This window comes from Ambystoma mexicanum, chromosome 8, assembly GCF_040938575.1.
Source record: "Ambystoma mexicanum isolate Mex_15411 chromosome 8, UKY_AmexF1_1, whole genome shotgun sequence".
NCBI classification, from domain to species: Eukaryota; Metazoa; Chordata; class Amphibia; order Caudata; family Ambystomatidae; genus Ambystoma; species Ambystoma mexicanum.
The window spans coordinates 603,590,463-603,611,848 of NC_090929.1; the positions used below are offsets into that span (position 1 = coordinate 603,590,463).

Below are 21,386 nucleotides of genomic sequence, written 5' to 3' on the forward strand. Positions count from 1 at the left end.
GGTCAAATGATGAATTGTGGCATGAGCTATTTGCCACTCCAAAGATTTCTATAAGAATAGCGACAATGCAATTTTTAAATACAGTATTGCTCACTACGGGCTCTGAGGAATAAATGATTCTAGTAAAATGATCGATTATTAGTGGTTAAAGCAATGTATACTTGAAGAAATGTGTGGCTTATATCCACTTATATGTTCAAATTTACTCATTACTAGTTTTAATGTTATTATCGTCATAAGTGTTTATCATTTACCATTGATCCTAATGTTGCTTTTAAGTATGTATCTTAAAGTCGATAACAGACAGTTCCATCTGTAACTTTTAATGTTTGATGTGTCTTAGAGAAAAGTTTTATGTAATTATTCTTCTTGTCTATGATATGTTTGTTTTGAAAGGTTAATTAATTAGCCAACCAAAATAAAAAATAAAAATAAAAAATAAAAAGTTTGGAAACTCCAGCACTTCCATCATAACCCCACACTTCTGGAGTATACAAGATTGAACTATCAATAGCAGTCTTTGTCTCAATGCGGGCAATACTGAAACACTCTTAAGTGGAACACCAAAAACATATCAATCAACCAATACATTTATTGGTTGATCTGCTCTTTAGTCGCTCGACCTCCTGGAGAAAATCATACCGTGGCTGACAGAGGTTGTGAGAGCTCCGATACTCGCCTGCGTAGACTGCAGCTGCAGCCTGAGCATCAACCTAGCTGTGAAATATTGAAATGAACGTCTGTTAACCCAGAACAGGTTATCTAAATTGATCACCAAGCTGAGGAGATCAGATCTTGTTTTCTCTGCACTAAATACTCAGCAGTGGCTCTGCATTAAACATGGAGGGCACTTCAAAACACTTTGCATCAACATAGAGCCACTGCAACAGCAGGCCCTAATATGTCAGGCCTCCTTCCATCCAACAACGCTTCAATTAACCTCCAGTTAGTAGCAATGAGGCTAATCCAATGTTCTGTAAACAAAGAACATCCATTGTGGCGTAGGATGACCTCCCACCCATACCCCAATATTTGGAATCACTCCTGCAGATTGTACCTCTGGAAACAATCTTTTGTCACTTTTTTAAAAGTGCTTGGAAACCTTGTTACTCTACTGTTAGGGAGAATTCTGTTTAGGCTGAATTTCCTAACCTAGTGAGTCCCCCAGCAGCTTTGCTGGATTTCTGGAGTTTGTTTTTTCCATCCTGCCAAGAGTGAGACTCTTTTTCTCCCACTCTTGGACATGAATGTGGTTAATTCCTTTGAATGTCAATGTGTTCTATGGGCCATGGGGTCTTTTACTCCATAGGGTCTCATATGTTTTGCTATGTGTGTTACACCGCACCCTCCGTGCCGTAACACTGGGGCGTCCTCGAGGATCCCCACCATAGACTCCATACCCGGGGACTGACTACTGTCTCCCCAGGCATGTAAAGTCACCATTGGCTTTACTAGACCTAAATTTACTAACAGAACTAGTACCAACTATCTTATTGTGGACGTACTAGTAGGGGTAATTCGATTACTCCTGGCCTGGGTCTGTTATTCTTAAATAAATCTATCGGTTGGTATTTTCTGTCAGAACTCGGTTTTTAAAATGGCGTCTGTGTTCGTCTCTGTGACTCCTAAACCAAAGGTTGAGCCCTTTGTTCCACTTTTGGCGGGCTTCTGCACAGAGGCCCTCCAAAGTGGTGCCATTCTGTCTGGGTACCACAGGGGTTGTGGAAGGGGGTTTAGGCACCCTGGACTGAGTTGCCTTGCCAACTCAAGTCGCACTCTGGTGTGATTGGCCCAAGTGGTGAGCCACCCCGCTCACCACTTAGCATGTTTTGATTGACAGCTAGCCTGAATGAATGGGGGTTTTCTGCATAAAAGCAGGGCTTTTGGGACTGGATCTTCAGAAGTCGCCACAGGACCTAAGAATCTGACGAGGGTAAAGCTGAGCTGACCTGCAACGACGACACCTCCGGTGGAGCCCTGCTGAACCGACTCATCACTTCCCAACGACAGAGGAGATCTCCCAGCTGGAGAGTCTTCTTACCCTGACCGGTGGGAACAACCAGTCCCCTTTGCTTTTTCTTCGTTCCAGGACGTAGTGGTCGAATTGCCCGTGCAGAGCACCCCGGCAACCGGACAGCCACTACCCCTGTACCGCGACCAAAAGGTGGTGCCTTGTGACGGAGCACTCTGCGGCTGGTCTCTTCCCTGGTGGTGCAACGATCTTCAACTTTCCTTCGACGATGAGATCATCTCTTCTCTTGGCAAAGCCCCGACGTGCCTCCACCACCAGGAACTACTGCCCTCGCCGGAGCTGTCTCTCCACAAACAAGGTACCGTGTCCACCTGGCTTCCCTTGTGTCGGTTAGCGTGAGGTGTCTGAATCCTCGCCTCTCCATTGGGTCGCCTCCAAGCCTTCTTAACTTTCTGTTCTGAACTGGTCCAATCTTTCTATAACAATTTGCAACAAAGACTCGAAGTGCATTTCCACTGTGATACTTTTTGGGACATATCGCCTTGCCTCTCTCCGAATGGGCCTGGCCTCTGAACTTTGCGATCTACAGTAGACCCTGCATTACTTGCCTTGCATTTGTTCGTAAAAGTGTTGGTACCGAGTTGATTTCATACCCTGCCTTTTCTCTCCCGCCCTAACGAATACTAGAGTGCCATCTAGGTTAAAGCATTCCCCTCTGTCTGCAAATAAGTGGTGCCGTTGAACCTAGACTTGTCAAACTATTGTTAGGGGGATTGATTTACTTATAGTAATTGTGATTGAAGTTGTTTGCTGTATTAGTGCCAGAGTGTTTTCCATAGATGTGTTTTTATAAATAAATAACTATATATCTTTACACCGAAGCCTTGTTCCGTGTTTGCTTGTTCTACTGTGTAAATTGCCCTATTTTGTATACTCCACATACTGCCTAACTCTTCTTGAGGGAAATCTGACTGCTCAGCCACAGCTACCAAGTGAATCTGTGTGGTACAGACTGCTACCAAGTGGGTTTACTGCCAAACACCTGTAGTCCTAAATCTTTTGCAGTGGTCCCAGAGGGAACTGCACAGGTTTCCACCTAACATCTACCAAGCCTTCCTTCCCTAACCAGAGTTTCTGACCTTGAGGCAGGATTGGATCTCGGATCTACATTGTTGCTCACCAGCTTAATTTACAATGCTCAATCAGCTTCCGGAAGACCCTGACCATCCCGGTCCCTTCAAGTATGATTCAACACATAAAGCTTGCCATTGACTGTCCCGCTGGACTAATGTTTGAAATGGTTCCTAGGTCCAGGGCTCGAAATTGCTGGAAGCTATTTAGCTCCAGCTTCTACCCCAGAAGCACCTGGTTAGCTTAAATCCCACAGTTGCCAGGAGCCAGCTTAACTGGTGACTTACTGACATGAATATGGAAAATTAACTGAGTGTTTTAGACTATAAATAAAGAAGAATTTGGATACATTTATATATAAAGGATCATACATAATGGGCAACAATGTTGTGTGACTCTCATGTGGAAGTTAGATTAGCTGTGCACTGTGTTCTCGTTCGTAGTTCCCCAGCAGTAGCTTCAGCCTATCGGATGATGCCTGACACGCAGGAGCCGCTTTTAGCTCTTGCTCATCAGATCTCAAATTCTAACACTGTAGGTCCATTAAAAACAACAATCCTATATTGTGTCGTAGTTTATCTCAATCAATATTTGTTCTGCTGAAATATGACTTGGGTCTACTTCAAATGGATCCATTACATCTCTGCCATATAATGGGGATCATGAGACAAGACCACTGCAGTAGCTAAAGTACCAAGTATTTTATTTAGAACTAGCAAATGGTGTTGGCAAAATAATAAATGTGATATACATAAAGCATAAACAATGCTATCAGGATAAGTCTTGTGACCTTGAACGTTAGTTGACCTGCACTTCTGTTTTTAAAGTGGCTATTCTCCGGCCTTCCTATGTACAGGGTTTACCTTCATGGTCCAACATTCAACACAGTGCAGAAAAGGCTTTTGAATCAAAATAAGTCTGTAGTTTCCCAGTGCCTGTGGCTTGCCTTATGTAGAGTTCTTATCACAGTCCTCAGCAGCACTGGCTTCATGAGGATGCCTCCTGTTTCTGCCTGAATTGGCGTTACGTTCTTTTTTCTGTCTCCTCTGTGGGGTTCCCCTGTTGCTCCTTGGTGATGTATGAGGGAACCGGGCCCCTCTGGCAGAAGAGGCCGGGCCTTAGGTAGTGGCTGTGGTATGTCCTTCAGGCCTTGGGACCTGGGCAGAATCATATCGAGATAAAGGGGCTTTTGTGGTTAGCTAGCAATTGCAACCCATATTCCTGTTGAGCAGTCCTCCCTTTTGCTTTCCTCAATATCTTTAACCCACTTTGTTTCCCTTGTTTCTTCTTCTGGCTTCTATCATTCCCTAGTTGGCACCATGTGACTGTTCCCTGCCCAGAGATGGGGTTTAACAGTAGGTGACCAGGCGATACGTCCCATGCCACCCCTGCACCAATCATCCTCCAGCCTGGGGAGTCACACCACAGTGTGCGTGAGACCGGGGACTTAGTTACAATCCCATCAACCACCAAGTGTCATGGTCTACATCCTACCTTCTTGTCCATTTCCCACTGCACTTTTTATGCTTTGGGCGTCCCAGTAATACTATCCCTATTGTGACGTCCCATGTACCCATGATCCCTCACGCGTGTAGGACCCTCAGATTGTTTTTTTTTTCCGCCATACTACTAGTCGGACACATGTTGCGGAGTTCCCTTGGCATTTGCCAATTATACCTAAATATTGTTAAAAACGTTCTCCGTTATCTTCCATCCTATGCCGAAGATCAACGTCAGCGAAGATCATGGGACCAGCTGTCGTAAACTACACGATGGACCTTGGGCCTTGGAAGGCCTCTGGCCTCGGCCTTGCACAAGTAGGGAGAGTTGGGGGTGGTCATAACTTTCCCACATTTATTTCCTACATATACACAACCCACTGCCATATTTATACATACGGAGAGTACTCCTTTCAAATTCTGCCCTAAGTCCAACAGGAAGTTTCCCTGGGTAGATAAGCACAATATGTGCAATCTGTGTCTCCCACGAGAACATGCCGAGGCTACGTGCCATGGACGTCGAAGGGTCGTTCAGCAATGGCAGCAACGCCGCTGTATCGGGTGGCGAGGGCAGAGGGGTGACTTCAAACACCCATGCGCAAGCCTCCGACCTCGGAGGACTGGCCAGCGGCCCAGTTATGGGGACAACACCCGGCGGCAGAAGCGCAACCCACACCACTTCCTCTAAACGCATCAGCTCCAGCCGTGACTCGACACGCGTGTTGAGCGATCGGCAATGGAAGGCACTGAGAGAGCGGTCCAACGATTCTGTGTCCTCTGGGCATTCCCGTTCGTGATCACCACATTACAAAGACCAACCGTCCGTGGTTGAAAAAGGTGCCGCACTCCCAATAGTTCCAAAGGCTCGATCGTCAGAACACGATTCCAACCTCTATGCTCCCAAGTCAGAGCGTGTAGCGTCTACTCCCGAGATTCGGCGCCCTCCTCCTACTACCCCAGAATCTCGACGCGAAGCGTGAAATACCACCTCCGAACCTCGACGCAAAGCATTGAAACCCTCAGAAACCCCTAAAACCTCTGGAAAACATTCCTCTAGTCACGGGAAGGGGGATAAACAACACGAGAATCCTTCAGAACACCATAAAGGAAAACAGAAGGCTCCTAAAGTGATAGAGCAGTCCAAGGTCCCTGACACTACTCCCAAGAGTAAAATTGTCCCTCCCACCCCTCATGATATGGGCATGGATCAGGAACCAGAACAGGAGAGGTTTATTCCCAGTTCCAAGGAATGGAACTCAGCTGACATTCATAGGGTGATGAGAAGGATGTCTTTTTTCTATGAGAAAGACAATAACTATTTCCATAGCTATGCCAACACACCAGCTATCTCTGCCCCTTTGGGGTCCAAGGACTCTCAACCCCCTACTAAAAGGCTCCACTCTGAGGCTCCAGTGCAGGGATTGGTTTCAGACCCCTTGCTAATTGAACCTTACCATCCAGAGTCATATGGAGAGGAGACAGAAACACATATGCTGGAAGACCAGACAGGGGTTTCTTATTATGGGGATGACGAGGACCAGGAAGAGGAGGATGATGATGAGGTGGAAGCCTACACTCTTGACTCCCCAATTCCTAAGCACCCCGGTGCATGACTCACCAATTGATAATCAGCCACTCCTCAATGAGGTACTGGCTAAAGCAACAGCTCATTTTCAGATAGATACACAGGGTGTCCAAGAAGGTAGGGATTTCGCGGAAGAAATCGTAGGGGACATGTGAGCCATTAAAAATCAATCCAGCGTAGAATTGATCCCTCGCTGGTAACCCCAAACCTTACTCGTGCAGTGAATCCACGAGTGGAAAACATTTTCCCGGGCCTCACCCTCCGATCCCATGTACATAAGGGGTCAATTAAAACCTGACTCCCTGGCAGTAACAACCACCAGAAAGAGGACAGGTACACCACTAGCTTCTTCAAAGGCACCTCCCGATAAGGAGAGCAAGAGGATATATGCTCTGGGTAGGAAAGTTGCCTCCCCGTCAGCCTATCAGGCACATATTGCTAACAGTACTACTTTTTAGCAATAGCAAGATATAACTGCCATCGGTGGGAACAAGTAGCTGCTCTAGTAGCCTCTGCACCTGAACCACTAAAAGGTCAGTTGGCCCAAATTGCAGCAGACGGAAGGTCTGTATCTGGATGCATGCTTAAAACAAATTTTTATGCAGCAGATAATGCTGGAAGTTTGATAGCTGAAGGCACAGTAATAAAGCGCCATGCTTGGCTAAGGCAGTTGGGGGTCAAACCCGAGACCCAAGCCATGCTTATAGACATGCCGGTAGAGCCAAACGTTCTATTCTGCAGGGCAGTGGAAGAGGCACTAAAGACAGCTAAAGATGAGTGCAAGACCCTAAAATCTCTCAGCCAACTCACAAAGAAACCCCCAGGTCAGAGGGGAAATAGGTTTTCATCGCTTTTACGGCCAAAGCTCCCAGAGGGGTTCCAATTACTACCAAAATCGAGGAACCTCATGGGGCAACAATTAGTTCCAAACATCACAGGGATTCACCAGAGACCAGCGCAGGGGCCACACTAGGGGTAGAGGCAGCCCCGCCAGAGGTGGTACGCCACCTAGTAAACAGTGACGTTCCTCTTCGGGTCCCCTCCCATGCATCCCCAGTTGGGGGTGCATTTCCACCTTCACCCAAGCATGGGAGGGGATCACTTCGGACAGATGGGTGCTGTCCACAGTGTCTGTAGGATACTTTATAGAACTATTAGCACGCCCCCACGACCATCCTCCAAGACAGAAGGTACACTCGTTGGAGCACGAGAAAATCCTTCTCGAGGAGATCGCCACTCTACTTGCAAAGGACGCCATAGAACTCGTCCTGGGCAACCAGGTAAACAGGGCTATTTATTCAACCTACTTCCTTGTGCCAAAAACAGATCTAACAATGCGCCCAGTATTAGATTTGCACCCTGCAAACAAGTATGTCAAGCCACACAAATTCTGCATGACTACACTCCAAAAGGTAATCCCCCTACTAAAAAAGGGGGATACATGGTAACATTGGATATGAAAGATGCCTATTTTCATATTTCAATGTTCCCAGCGCACAGAAGATTCTTGCGTTTCAAAATAGACAACCAGCACTACCAGTTCAAGGTGCTGCTCTTCGGTATAACCTCGGCTCCAAGGGTATTCACCAAGGTACAGGTGGTGGCGGTGCACCTACGCAGGGAGGCAATCTCAGTGTACCCTTACCTAGACGACTGGCTCATCACAGGGGAAACCCCCGAAATTTGCAGACTAAACATTCAAAGAACTATCGACCTCCTCTTCCAATTGGGCTTCTCAATCAACAAGAAAAATCAAGCCTGGTGCCAAGCTCCTCAAAACAGTTCCTAGGAGCTGTCCTAAACACCCAAGAGGGGTTGGCCTTCCATCAGAGGAAAGAATTCAGAATCTGTTGCTCCAAATTCCTCAATATCAGGCCGGTCGAAAAAATAAGGGTGCGCAAAGGGATGCGTTTGCTAGGCATGATGGCATCTTGCATTTACCTGGTTCCCCATGCGTGCCTGTGCATGCGACCCATGCAGGAATGGTTAGTGAAACAGTGGCCTCAAGCAAGTGGTCAGTGGGATGATCTAGTGGTCGTTTTGCCAACATTAGTACAGAGTCTTCGCTGGTGGACAAGAGAGAATCTTACGAAGGGGAAACCCTTCTACAATCCAGAGATACAGGTGGTTGTCACAACAGACGCCTCCCTAGCAGGGTGGGAAGCCCACTACCTGCACCATACAGCTCAGGGTCTCTGGTTTCACACACTGACTCAGAACCACATCAATCTTCTAGAACTCCTGGCAGTCTTCAGAGCACTTCGGGCATTCAGTCCCCTCCTATCCAACCAGTCAGTGCAGATCCTAACAGACAGCACGACTGCAATGTTTTACCTAAACAAACAAGGGGGCACTTGATCTCCCAATCTGTCCAGGCTTGCCCAGAAAATTGGGAAATGGGCACTCAAACTGAACATTTACTCGTCATCCCAACATGTTCCAGGGGAGCTCAACTCGCTAGCAGATGCTCTGAGAAGAGATCCCCTGCCAGAGGAACACGAGTGGCGACTACACGAAGAAGTCTTAGGAGAGCTCTTCTCTCAGTGGGGTTTCCACACTATAGACCTAGTCGCCACAACCGAAAACAGACAATGCCCAGACTTTGCATCCAGGTTCCCCCAGCCAGGCTCCAAGGGGAATGCCCTATGTATGCATTGGTCAGGGATGTTTGCCTATGCTTTTCCACCAACCCTTCTAATGAGGAATGTGATGAACAAGATCCACAGGGAACCGATGATGCTCATCCTGGTTGCTCCTATGTGGGCGAGACAACCATGGTATCCACACCTATGCAAACTGGTGGTGTTCGACCCCATCAAGCTCCCGTGCCAGTACAACCTACTCTCCCAGCACGAGGGACTAACAGTGCATCCTCAGCCCAACTCGAGGAACTTGGCAGCATGGCTCCTGAAGTCAGAGAGTTCGGACATCTCAATTTACCCCAAAGATGTATGGATATCTTGAAAGAGTCAAGAAAACCTAACACAAGGCACTGTTACTATGACAAATGGAAACGATTCGTAATTTGGTGCCAAAATAAGCAAATCAACCCAGTTAATTGTACTCCTTCTAATGTTGTCACCCATATGCTCCACTTACTGGAGGCAGGGTTAGTGTTTAACTCACTTAAAGTGCACCTGGCTGCTGTCAGCCTACACCACTTCCCATAACAAGGTGTCATGATGGAAAGTGCCAGTTGTCAAAGCATTTATGGAAGGGGTAAAAAGACTCCACCTTCCAATTTCTAACCCACCACCAGGTTGGGACCTTAATGTGGTACTTCCTAAACTCATGGGACCTCCCTTTGAACCCATGCTCAAAGCTAGTCTCAAACACCTAACTTATAAAACTGCCTTCTTAGTAGCCATTACATCCATAAGAAGGGTCAGTGAAATTCAAGCTCTGTCAGTGCAGGATCCTTTCTTTACGGTACATAAGGATAAACTGGTTTTACGCACTCACCCTATGTTTTCACCTATGTTCATTTCCAAATTCCATGTTAACCAGTCCATTGAGCTACTGGCCTTCTTCCAAGAACCCAAAAGCTCTGCTGAGGTGAAACTCCACACACTAGATGTGGCGAGAGCGGTCCTCTACTATGTAGTGTAGACAAGACCAGACCGCTAAAACAGACAGATCAACTGTTCGTCTCCATAGCTCTAGGCAGAGGAGGAAATCGAGTCTCAAAGAATGCCATCTCTAAATGGATAGTCTGATGTATCCCACTGTGCTATTCCCTCTCAGATGAAACACTGCCTTTTATGCCAAGGGCCCACTCTACAAGAGGTACTGGAGCCACTTTGGCTTTCATTGCAAATGTACCCCCTGACAGCATTTGCAAAGCAGCTACATGGAGCTCTATTCACACCTTTACTCAGCACTACTGCATTGACACTCATTCCAAGACAGATACTCAAGTGGGACAAGCCGTTGTAAGACATTTGTTTGCTCATGACCCTTCTCACATCCCATCTCTGCTCGCTAATCTATGCACAGCATCTGATTTTAACAGATTCCACAAGCCTCAGAAGGGATACATTACTGACCTTAATCTCATTTCTGATGCTTGTATCTGCTTAAATTTACATGTGCCCGCCCTTCCTCCCCTCTGAGAGAAGATGCATGGATGCTTGTGGTTTTATCTATCTAATCTGCTTGTATACTCTGTACTCACGCTACTCCTCATGCTACCTCATGTCAGAAAAAATACAATCTGAGGGTCCTACACGTGTGAGGGATCATGGGTACATGGGACGTCATACTAGGGATAGTATTACTGGCACGCCTTAGTTTGACGCCCCTTTTCGAGTTTCGAAAAACAAACTGTAATACTCTGCAGCTTCCACTAGATGTCGGCCTATGCACAGCATGTGAATCTAAGCAGATACAAACATCAGATATACATTTATGGTGAGTAATGTATCCCATACTTGGTGTGCTTGGCATTAGGTATGTTAGTTGTTAAACAAAACAGATTTTTTCTTTTCGGTTGGACGCAGAGGTAATTTGGCATAAACATTAGGCAGACTGACTGAACCTCAGTCATATTGAACATCATCTCATTAATATATGGATCTCAGCTGGTAGGATCTGCACTTAAAACTAATCCTGAACAAAGTGAACAGTCAGCCTACTGGTTACTGCATAGATTGCTTAAGATGTCACCAATACCATTTATTTGTTTGTGCAGGTACACACTGCATGGCTAGTGGTACAAACTGGAAGCCTCCCCCTCCCCCTATGCATTTATGTTCCCATGCTGTTTTAATGGTGGCCTATTTCCCATTTGTTAACTCCTATCTTATGTGGACATTTTAGGGGACTCGGAGGAGGAAGAGATGGGGTTCATGGAGGTCAGTGCTCTGGATTTCAAGCACCCTCTCCCCGAACTGGGTCCTATGCCAGAAGGACTAACTCCCCAGCAGGTATGTGCAGAATCGATTCATATCCAACCTCTGTTTCCTATCTAATCAACAGGAATAGCCCAATCCTTCAGTTTATGAGAACTATATCCTTGTGCGGGACTATTTCTGCTTCTGTACCCAGGAACTGGTCCTTTGAGCTGTCCATTTCTTGAGCTGAAGGACGTTGTGTCTATGCAAGTCCCCCAAGTTCAATCACTCTTATCGTCTCTCCCTATCGTGCTATGCCATCTACAGTACAGAACCATTTATTGTATATATTGGTTCATCTGTCTGTTTCCACATAAGAATCAATTAGTAGTTTCTTTGATTTTATGTATATATTTAGCTGTCCAATTAGCTTGGTTAAATGTCATCATAAAACTAGTACATCACAAAACTAGCACAAATGTGCAACACCTTTTCAGACAATGCATGTGTTTGTCATGAGCAAGTTTATCCATGTCTATCTTTTTGGGAGAAAGTATGTTTCACTTTCTGCTTCATCCAGACTAGAATGCCTCCTGGACTCAGAGTGCAAGTGAGTCAAATGAAAAACAGGCTCTGGATTGAACCTGATCCAGTACCCAGAATGAGAGAAAAGTTTCAGGAGTGTAAAATGTCTCAATAGCAGGAGGTCTCTTACATATAAAGCAAAGTCTAGATAGAAAATGGTTTTAGAACCGCAAGGGCCAGTAAGAATGGAGAATCCAACTGGAACCAGAAACAACTGCACCAAATATAGCAGCGCGCATTGAGGATCCCCTTTGATCTAGGAATTGAATTACACCAACTAGGATTGTTATGCATTCAAGTCCGATGACACTAGCCAGATGCGAGACAGACTATTTTTTCATTGTCTAAGTGGGACATCAGCTGCCTTTGGAACGTCAAGCCCAAAAAGACACCAAATGTGAGAGTTGTCACATGAGCCGTTTACCATGAAGCATCCCTGTCTGCAAAGCAACACTGGCTAGACTACACCATTTCCACCCCCCAAAAAAAGACCTGGTGGGGTGGGGTGAGGTCTAAGCCTAGCATATAGAATAATCCTTGCACCTCATGGGTCAACCTTAATAGACTGCAGAAATTGCCTTGAGGGATGAAATGGGACGGTGGCCAGAGCAGGCCTCCATCTCTTTTTTCAGATCCAATGCAAGACACAGGGGTCGAAAGCAATGCTTGACTCTGTACTACTTACCTGGTTATTAACAGCAACACTGGTTAGAAAACAAACCTGCGAGTCATCTCATAGGACCACCCTGTATTTTGTTAATGACCTTACTGCTCAGGTATGCTAGCAATGTGCAGACCTTGGCAGTAGTGCGTCTTGTCTTAGTTGCAATTGGTTGTGTTAATGGTTGAGTTGGAGAGGGTACATGTGTTTTCTTCTCTGAGTTTTAGATTTATGACTGTTATTGTGCTTTCCTTGAATTGTGAGTTGGAAATGTTCACTTCCCAACAGGTGGTGAGGAGGCACATCCTCTCCTCTATTGTGCAAAGTGAGACCAGTTACGTTGAGTCACTGAAAAGGATACTGCAGGTAAGGTGGGGCATGTGTGGCTGTGTGGGCTTCAGAGTGAAAGGTTTGAGAAGTGGAGCACTGACTTGGTAGCAATCTATTGAGTTTCTTTATCTCAAGTGAGTGAATGGGTCTTTCTAGGAGATTATACTCTGAACTGCTAATGATGGATTAGTTGGTGCATGTGTACAAATGATTAGAAGACTTGTGTTAAGTTATTGTTAGTCTGTGGTGGGTGAGGTTGAGAGCTGTTAATTCTGTAGACCCACTGTGCTGAGGGGATGTGTTATGTAAGACAAGTGCTTACAGTATGCTAGAGTGATCAGTGCATGCCATGCACATGCAATGCTCCATATACGTGTCTTTTCCGGGCATAAATGCATGTCTGTTTGGAATACGCTGACTTGAGGAGCGGGGAGAGTTAGGGAATAAGTTAACTTGGTTCATGAATTCTTTGTGAGAGTAAAGATTATTTTGTATTATCCGGATCATTGGGAATTTCTTGTCTGGAAAGACTATAATGCCTATTTGTGGAACTTGTCTGACCTGCCCTGGATAGTGACATTCCATCTCTGTTCCTGTGCGTGATGAGCTCTACTTAGCATCAATTTGAATAGTCCTTAAGGGGCCCATCTTACTTGGAGGAGGGGGGGGTACCAAAGTGAGCATTAACACATGCCTTTTCAGGGTACTGCTCTTGTGCAGGTCATGTTTATTGTTCTGTGGTGACTGGTGAATTTTTGCAATTGGGATGTGTAACTATTTCTCAGTAATGAGTGAGCGTGGCCGAGCACAGCGAACAAGCGCAAAGAAATGAAGAGGGGCCCAGGGACAATCTCCACCCGAGACTTGTTTTTAAATGAGTAAAATGGTGCATTTTAGTTAACTTTCAAAGGAAAAATGAGGTTAAAAAAAATGCAATTTACAATCAGCCCTGTAAGGTAACATGAAAAAATCCAGTTTCACGCCAGTTCAGCAACAGTACACAGGAGCATTTTCCAATATGCCCACAATGTATACTAGCAGTTTCAAAATACGAACTTACTCTTGTTTGCTTTGCTCTACAAGACCTTTACTGCCTCTAAAAGAGTACTTCTATAATGTCCTAATGCAACAAGGCAAGTACTACTTCTGGAAGAACACACCCATTATGTTGTTACCCAATAAGGCCATTACTGCTTTTATTAGAACACACCCTTGATGGCCTTGCCCAATAAGGCCAGTACTGCCTCTTTAAGAACACAATAGACTTGGCTTTGCCTTAGAATACCAGCACTGTAACTGTAACACTCAAGTTGCTTTGACCAGTAAGGCCAGTATTGCCACTACAAAATCATGCCACTGATGTATTTGTCCGATAATGCTAGTTCTGCCTCTATAGGAATGCACATATTGGATTTGCTCAATATTGCTATTACTGTCCATGTAAATACATACTCATGATATTGCCAAATGTAGCCATTATTTGCCCCACAAGAACACACTTGTGATGGCTTTGCCCATAAATGGCAGTATTTGCCCCGGAACGTATGTTGGCTTTGCCAAATATTGTGAGTATTCTCTCATGTAAAACACTTATACTAGCCACTCCCCAAGTGCACACCATGCACACACAAAAAATACATACATGCTCAAATTCAAACAGGCACATTTTCACGTAACACTCACTCGCCCACTGACATGCAGCTTATTTTTAACACCTACCTTTTGGTCAAGAGGATCTGTCCCACTCCTGGTGTCTCAGCTCTGCCCTGCACCTTGGTCCATGCAGTAGCAGGATCCAGAGAGCCAGAGAGGAAATTTGATTAACATTCAACCCCCCCCCCCCCCGAATGATGCCTCCAGCACCACCCATAGGAAGACTTGAGAGGAGCTTCAACATAAGACGCTCTTATGGCCTTCTATCGGCTGTGCCACTTTACTAACATCTGCTTGCAAGGACCAAAGTCTTGTAGGCCTTCACTTGGGACAGCACCCCCAAGTGAGTGTTTGTCGGGCATTTGTCCCTGCAGACCACAGTAGTCATTCTGTCAGAGAACCTCCAAATTCACCACTACCCATTATGCACTGGATACCACTGGTTTTACTGCTGACACATTTATGGCTGTGTCGATTTTTGTGACTGGGTTGGCTCAAGTCTCAGTCAAGCAGTTTGTCAGTTCTGTGGTTAGAGGATGAGGATTACATTGCGGCTCATCGAGCTGATCAGAAGGAATGTGAACACATTACTTTGCAGGGCTCACCCCTTCCCTTTATAAATGGCAGGGTGAAGGCCCTGATAATAATATGAACTGATACCGAATGCTGTAAATCCTCCCTGGGAGATTTGCTTAAGTGCTCTGATATGGCAAGCACCCAAGTTGTCAATTATTTATGAGGGTTGAATGAAAATGGGCTCATGTTAGAGGAGCTTTAACCTGGACCTTTCTCAACTGTGTGAAAGTGCCCCAATAAACATGTCTCTGGCCTGTATGCAGATCTATCTGCTGTGAGAAAAAGACCAAACCTACTACATGTCTTGGTCTTATGTCCGGATTGATAACGCACGCTGTTGAGTTTAGCTGTTATTGGTGTTTGTGGCGTGCTAATTTCCAGGTGATTGTAGGTGCTGCAGTTAGAGCTGTGTTCACAATGTTATTGTGCGTCTTGGTGAGGGTTATGAGACCTGTAATGTGTAGAGTTGGTCTTGATGAATTGTTATGGGTTGTCTAAAAGTGATTACTAAGCAGTATTGATGGTTGGTGGCTGTAGGAGCTAATAGGCGAGTGGCGCTGATGGGTTCTTGTTCGTTGTCTTTGAGCGTTTACACCAAGTTTGATGGATTACTTGTCTGTACAGTGATGTTATTGGAGTTGATGGATGAACTAACTTTTTGACTGTTCAGTGAATTGCTTGGGAATTGCTCTGTGTGTGATCTTGGTTACTGGCTGACTTGAACCGAGGATAAGAGGTATGATCGTGCCGAGTGTCTGATTTGTGGAGTTGATGGTTGACTGGAGTTGTTGATCCGTGTGTATCCTTGAGAGTTTGTTTAGTTGAATTGATGCCTGGTTAATGCATGCTTGTGGAGTTTTGCTGTAAGAGTGTTGATTGTTTTAAAAAATAAGTGATGCTTATGGATTGGTGGTTTGGTGGTTGGAAACGTTAATGACTCTTGTATGTGGGCTAGTACAATTGAAATCCAAACAGTTCAGAGTTACCAGACTCGGCCCTACAAGAGTTGTGGTGAGGAATGGTTCATGGTGTCTTAAATGGTTGGATGATGATGAAGCAGTGTAACATTTGTCCTAGTTCTACTTGTGGAAGAAAAATAATTGTAATATCCAGCGTGTGTTTTCTCTGACTTCATCCAACCCAACAGGACTATCGGAATCCATTATGGGAAATGGAGCCCAAGGCCCTGAGTGCCCGGAAATGCCAGTTGGTCTTCTATCGTGTGAAGGAAATCCTGCAGTGCCATTCCATGTTCCAGATTGCCCTGTTCTCACGTGTGGCTGAGTGGGACACCACAGAGAAAATTGGTGATCTTTTCGTGGCATCAGTAAGGACCATTCAGGGGAAGTTTTTACTTAGGAGAAATGGAATAGGATGCATAGAAATTGGGAGTCTTGCCAACAGGGTACTGAATGGGCAGTATTGTCTCGGAGTGGTTGCATTACACGTCACCCTAGATGTGACTCACTAAACACCAGCCCGAATGGACTTTCAGATTTCTCACTCCCAATGGGGATCCCCGGAATTTCATGTAGGCCACCTGACTTAGCTATTTCCATCCATATGATGAACGAGGAGGAGAAATCAGTCTTGACATATTTTGCAAAAGGAGGCTCCATTGAGCATCTGTACACAAAATCCCTTTGTTGATAGTCTTGGGAGGAGTTGCGTGCAGACGTGGCTGGGTGCTGCATGCCTTTTGTGCATCTCTGAGTGCATGTCTTTTTGTTAACTCTAAGAGAACCACCTCTAGAGGAGCCCATGGTCCAATGAGGCTCTGTGTCCATTCATTCACTGCCTGACCTCATGGAGAAAACACTGTTGGGGGTTAAAGTAGATTCCAGCCCCTGTGTCCATCCACTCCTTTGTTTTATTTCTGGTGCTTGTAATGGTATGTCTGTAGTTGCTCATTGCTTTGCTCACTATTGTCTGGGTCTGCATTTGAGTGATTGACTAATGGGGGGCATTATCCTGCATCCCCTCCTCCATCCGCTATGCAATGCAGCTTCAGAGAGGACTTCACCTTATGCCTGTGCCAACCCATGAGCCATGTAATGCTTGAGCAAAGGAGGTGAGTTGTATACCTTGCCAATCACAGGATCACCTCATGAATGTATTCATGTGCCAATTCTTGGAGCAATTCAGTCTTCAAAGTGGTTGGATATGTGTGTCCATGCCAGGATAAGCAATTCCTTACTGACCTAAATGACTGCATCCTTAGTCCAACCTCCCGAGTCACCCCATTCCAGTAATGAAAAGATCCATGTCCCTGTAATCATACCCTATGGCCATCTTTTTATTCTTGGCTTTTAATGCCGCTGCTTGTTGTGTATAACGTTTCTGCTTCTTGCTACCTCTAGTTTTCAAAATCGATGGTGCTGGATGTGTACAGCGAGTATGTCAATAACTTCACCAACGCCATGCTGATCATCAAGAAGGCGTGCCTCACCAAGCCTGCCTTCCTGGAGTTCCTCAAGGTAAGTCCCTCCACAACAACAGCCATCCGTATAGTTTATCAGTTCCACCTAGCACCAGCATGTGGAAAACCGAGGATTCTGGTGGCAAGCAAGTGTATATGGAAATTGAGCAAGGTGTCCAATGGAAGGTTGTGCAGTCTGTCACATGCCGGGCTCGCCTTATTTTTTATTTACTCTAGTCGAACTCTGTGGCCTTTAAAATAATGTGAAGCAGACCTCAGCTATTCGGACGCCCAAATTGTGTTTTCCAGGGAATTTCAGAATTTCAGGTGGGCCCACACCACGTTTTTAGGTTGTCAGGGCCCCCCTTTCTATATTCCACTGCCTTTCAGAGGCACCAGTCGCTTACTTTATCTTGGCAATCTGCCTCTCCTGAAGGTCAGTGCACTTGGTTTAGAGCTGTTATGAAGCAAGGACTAAGGCTACCCCACCTTGCGGACACTGGCCGTGAAAGGAACCAGCACACTATTGACAGATCACTGCTAGTGGTCTGTGTTCAAAGAACACCCAGAAAAACATGTAACACATATACACATTTTATTCATATGATTGTCTTTAAAAACCAAACAGTTTTTACTAGCATGACATTGCTAGTGTTAACATAACCTTTTGCTTGCCCTTGAGGCATTACAAGTGAGCTTCATACAGTCATTTGTGCATTTAGTTTCTTTGCAGTGTGAGTTAGTACATATTGGTGACTGAGAATGTGGTCAGAGTGACCTAACATCTATCTATTCGACCATGATTGGTGTTTCTGGCACAGAATAGGTTGCTTGTGTTCTGGTGCCGTCTTCAGGACTGTTCTAGTGGACTTGATGGTGTCACCGATATTCACTGGTGTTGGACATCTGAGCCGGTTGATTTCAGTGCCACAGGTCAAGTGACAAAACAGTGAGTTTCTCGCTGCAAGCGCCTTCTGTGCGCTTGGTATAATTCGAACTTGAAGTGATTAGATCTGGACTCCAGCTAAATAACTTTAGATGCACTGCAAGCGTCTTCTGTGCGCTTGGTGTAATTCGATCTTGAAGTGATTAGATCTGGACTCCAGTTAAATAACTTTAGATGTGCCTAGCGCGCATCTAAAGTTATTTAACTGGAGTCCAGATCTAATCACTTCAAGATCGAATTATACCAAGCGCACAGAAGGCGCTTGCAGCGAGAAACTCACTGTTTTGTCACTAGACCTGTGGCACTGAAATCAACCGGCTCAGATGTCCCACACCAGTGAATATCGGTGACACCATCAAGTCCACTAGAACAGTCCTGAAGACGGCACCAGAACACAAGCAACCTATTCTGTGCCAGAAACACCAATCATGGTCGAATAGATAGATGTTAGGTCACTCTGACCACATTCTCAGTCACCAATATGTACTAACTCACACTGCAAAGAATCTAAATGCACAAATTACTGTATGAAGCTCACTTGTAATGCCTCAAGGGCAAGCAAAAGGTTACGTTAACACTAGCAATGTCATGCTAGTAAAAATTGTTTGGTTTTTAAAGACAATCATATGAATAAAATGTGTACATGTGTTACATGTTTTTCTGGGTGTTCTCTAAACACAGACAACTAGCAGTGATCTGTCAATAGTGTGCTGGTTCCTTTCACGGCCGGTGTCTGCAAGGTGGGGTAGCCTTAGTCCTTGCTTCATAACTGTTATACCCCCTCATGACTTAGGCCCCCCTCACCAAAAAAGAGGGCAATTTACCCCCTTATATGGCAAACTTAGTTTAGAGCTGCCAGCACTACCCAAGGAAAGTGTTCTAACGCATGATCACAGATTATTTCTGATTCTGAGAGGGATGGTCTCATTCAGACAAGGTCTTCCTTTCAAAGATTTCTTTCTTGGATAGTTGCTGATTTTATATCGATCATGTATGTAGATCCTACATTTGTCGAGTGAACTATTAATAGAAGTGAGTGGCTTATTTTTAGATCTTCAACATGATATCCGAAGCTCTGTCTTTCAAAAATGAGGCCTTTCCAGCTGAGTGCTTTTACCACAGTTCTCTCTTATTCTGACAAAGGCAGTCAAAGGTCTCCCCATGTGTTATTTTGTGGGCCAAATTATGTTTCAAGAGTGTGTATTCCTTCTTTTTGTTCTTGGAAAAAAAAGATTTGTATTCTTTTTCAAAATGTAAATACCAGTCTGAATTACTAGCTATTTCCAGGTTCAAATAGTTTATCAATGTGAAATTGAGATGAATGTTAATAAAGAATGAATAATCCCCAATACTGCCATGACATCCCATTTAGGAGTTAGTTAAATTTGTCTATGGGAGGTGAACAGGTGAGGATGGTCATTTTTGCCAAAATTCTGTGTAGATAATTTACATGCTCAATCTGAGGTCTGGTTTTATTCATGCCATGTTTCTTTTGCAATAGGTACAGATGTTTGTCACCACTTGGGTGACAAGTCGTTTGGACATCAATACCAACTCCCCTTTCCCTGCACTGACCACCTTTGTGTTTCTTTCTCAGAGGAAGCAGGCCGCGAGCCCTGATCGAGTCACTCTCTACGGACTGATGGTGAAGCCTATCCAGAGATTCCCGCAGTTTATTCTTCTGCTGCAGGTAGGCATCCTGGATCGCACTGTTCTATGCAGTCTAGATAGCACGTCTGTAGGCACCCTGCTTCACACACCCGCGCGCAGCCAGTGAAACAGGGCAGCTTCTATCATGTAGGTAGTCTATCGCATTGTTATAAGAAGGCCACATCAATATGCCAATGAGGTCACATGGTTAAATCATTATAGCTTTGCATCCATGGCCCTCTTGATTCCAGTTGGAACGGCCCATTCATACAGAGCGACACGATAGCCAAATTAACACCAGCGTATTCTGGTGTCCTTTGAGGCTCCTAACTGTCAACTACCTTGTTCCATACATATGTGCTCACTAAATGTCACATTCAATTGAACTCTAAACAAATTTGCACCCTGCCACTCAACAAATTCTACACAGGCTGATCTAAACTGCACTTTGCAAACTCCTCAACAGAAATTCGTGAAGAAATGCAGATGCTGTGTCTCTCCACGGGCAAAGCAGATACATTCTTGCAAGGACCCAGATATTCTGTTTCTATTCAGTCATGAATGCACCGCTATGCTTGAAAAAACGCAGATATGTCAAATCCTTGCTATATTGAACTGGGGTAAAATCCAAGAATGAATCCTATTAAGACACTGCAATCAGAAAAAGAAAGTTGGCTGGGCCCTTCAGAACAGTGGTAATACTATGAAACCTGAAAGTAAAGTGAAGGCGGGTTCAAGCAAACCAACCCAACATATGGAGAGAAGCAAGAATGCAGTTCCTTGGTAAGCAAGAGTGAAAGTAGACATGGCACGTGGAGCATTACTGTGGGAAACTGAGACCTGCACAGTCTCTTCTTCTAGGTGAATCTCAGCAGCTCTTTTAACTAGAAACTAGGTCATCCCAAGGGATTCTCAGCGCTAAAATGAAGTCATCTTCAGTATGGCCACAGTCTGCCAGACATTGCTAATTGGTTGTCGAGTGATCAAATCCTAACCATTTCACCAAGAAAGGCGTCCCTAAACACTTTTGTGGGCAATCTGTATGCCACGATCCTCTGCAGGAATGTTTCCTACTTGTATGCCATTTAAAGTAGAACCCCATGCCTTTGATAAATGCTCTCGAGAATCACCTTCTTACACCAGAGAAGCCATTCAGATTGAATAACGTTGTCCTCCCACTGCCCTGGTCCCCAATCCTGTTCCCACATGTTTAAATCTCTGAACAATGTGTATTATGTGCAACATCTATCTGTATTGCTCCCATTTTGTTTCTCCAACTTCACTAGCCGGACTGCTGGTCACCCTTTAATATGGCACTGTTACAGTTGGACTTAAAAATGCACCAACGCACAAAGCAGGTTCAAGTTTTTTTATGTTGTTCTTAAAAAGGGAGTGAGGGCCGTACCAATTTCGCTCATCTCCCTGCATGCTTCTCTCATCTTAGCCCAGTTGTCTCTATTCCTGAGAATGGCCACTAGTGACTGGTAGTGCCTACTGTCTACACATCTGACTGGCTATTCGTGTTTGCCTTCAGACAATTGCCTTAC

The 21,386-nt window shown here is 45.0% G+C and overlaps 1 protein-coding gene across 9 annotated transcripts in view; it reads left to right on the forward strand.

Annotated features, from left to right (window-relative positions):
* Positions 1-21,386, forward strand: part of ARHGEF10L (Rho guanine nucleotide exchange factor 10 like) — a 972,373-nt gene that overhangs the window by 621,919 nt on the left and 329,068 nt on the right. For all 9 annotated transcript variants that reach the window (XM_069610308.1, XM_069610311.1, XM_069610312.1 and 6 more), the window contains 5 exons: positions 11,006-11,112; positions 12,554-12,631; positions 15,972-16,151; positions 17,185-17,301; positions 19,787-19,879. In XM_069610308.1, the coding sequence (XP_069466409.1) occupies positions 11,006-11,112; positions 12,554-12,631; positions 15,972-16,151; positions 17,185-17,301; positions 19,787-19,879 (575 nt within the window). The remainder of the gene's footprint in view (positions 1-11,005; positions 11,113-12,553; positions 12,632-15,971; positions 16,152-17,184; positions 17,302-19,786; positions 19,880-21,386) is intronic.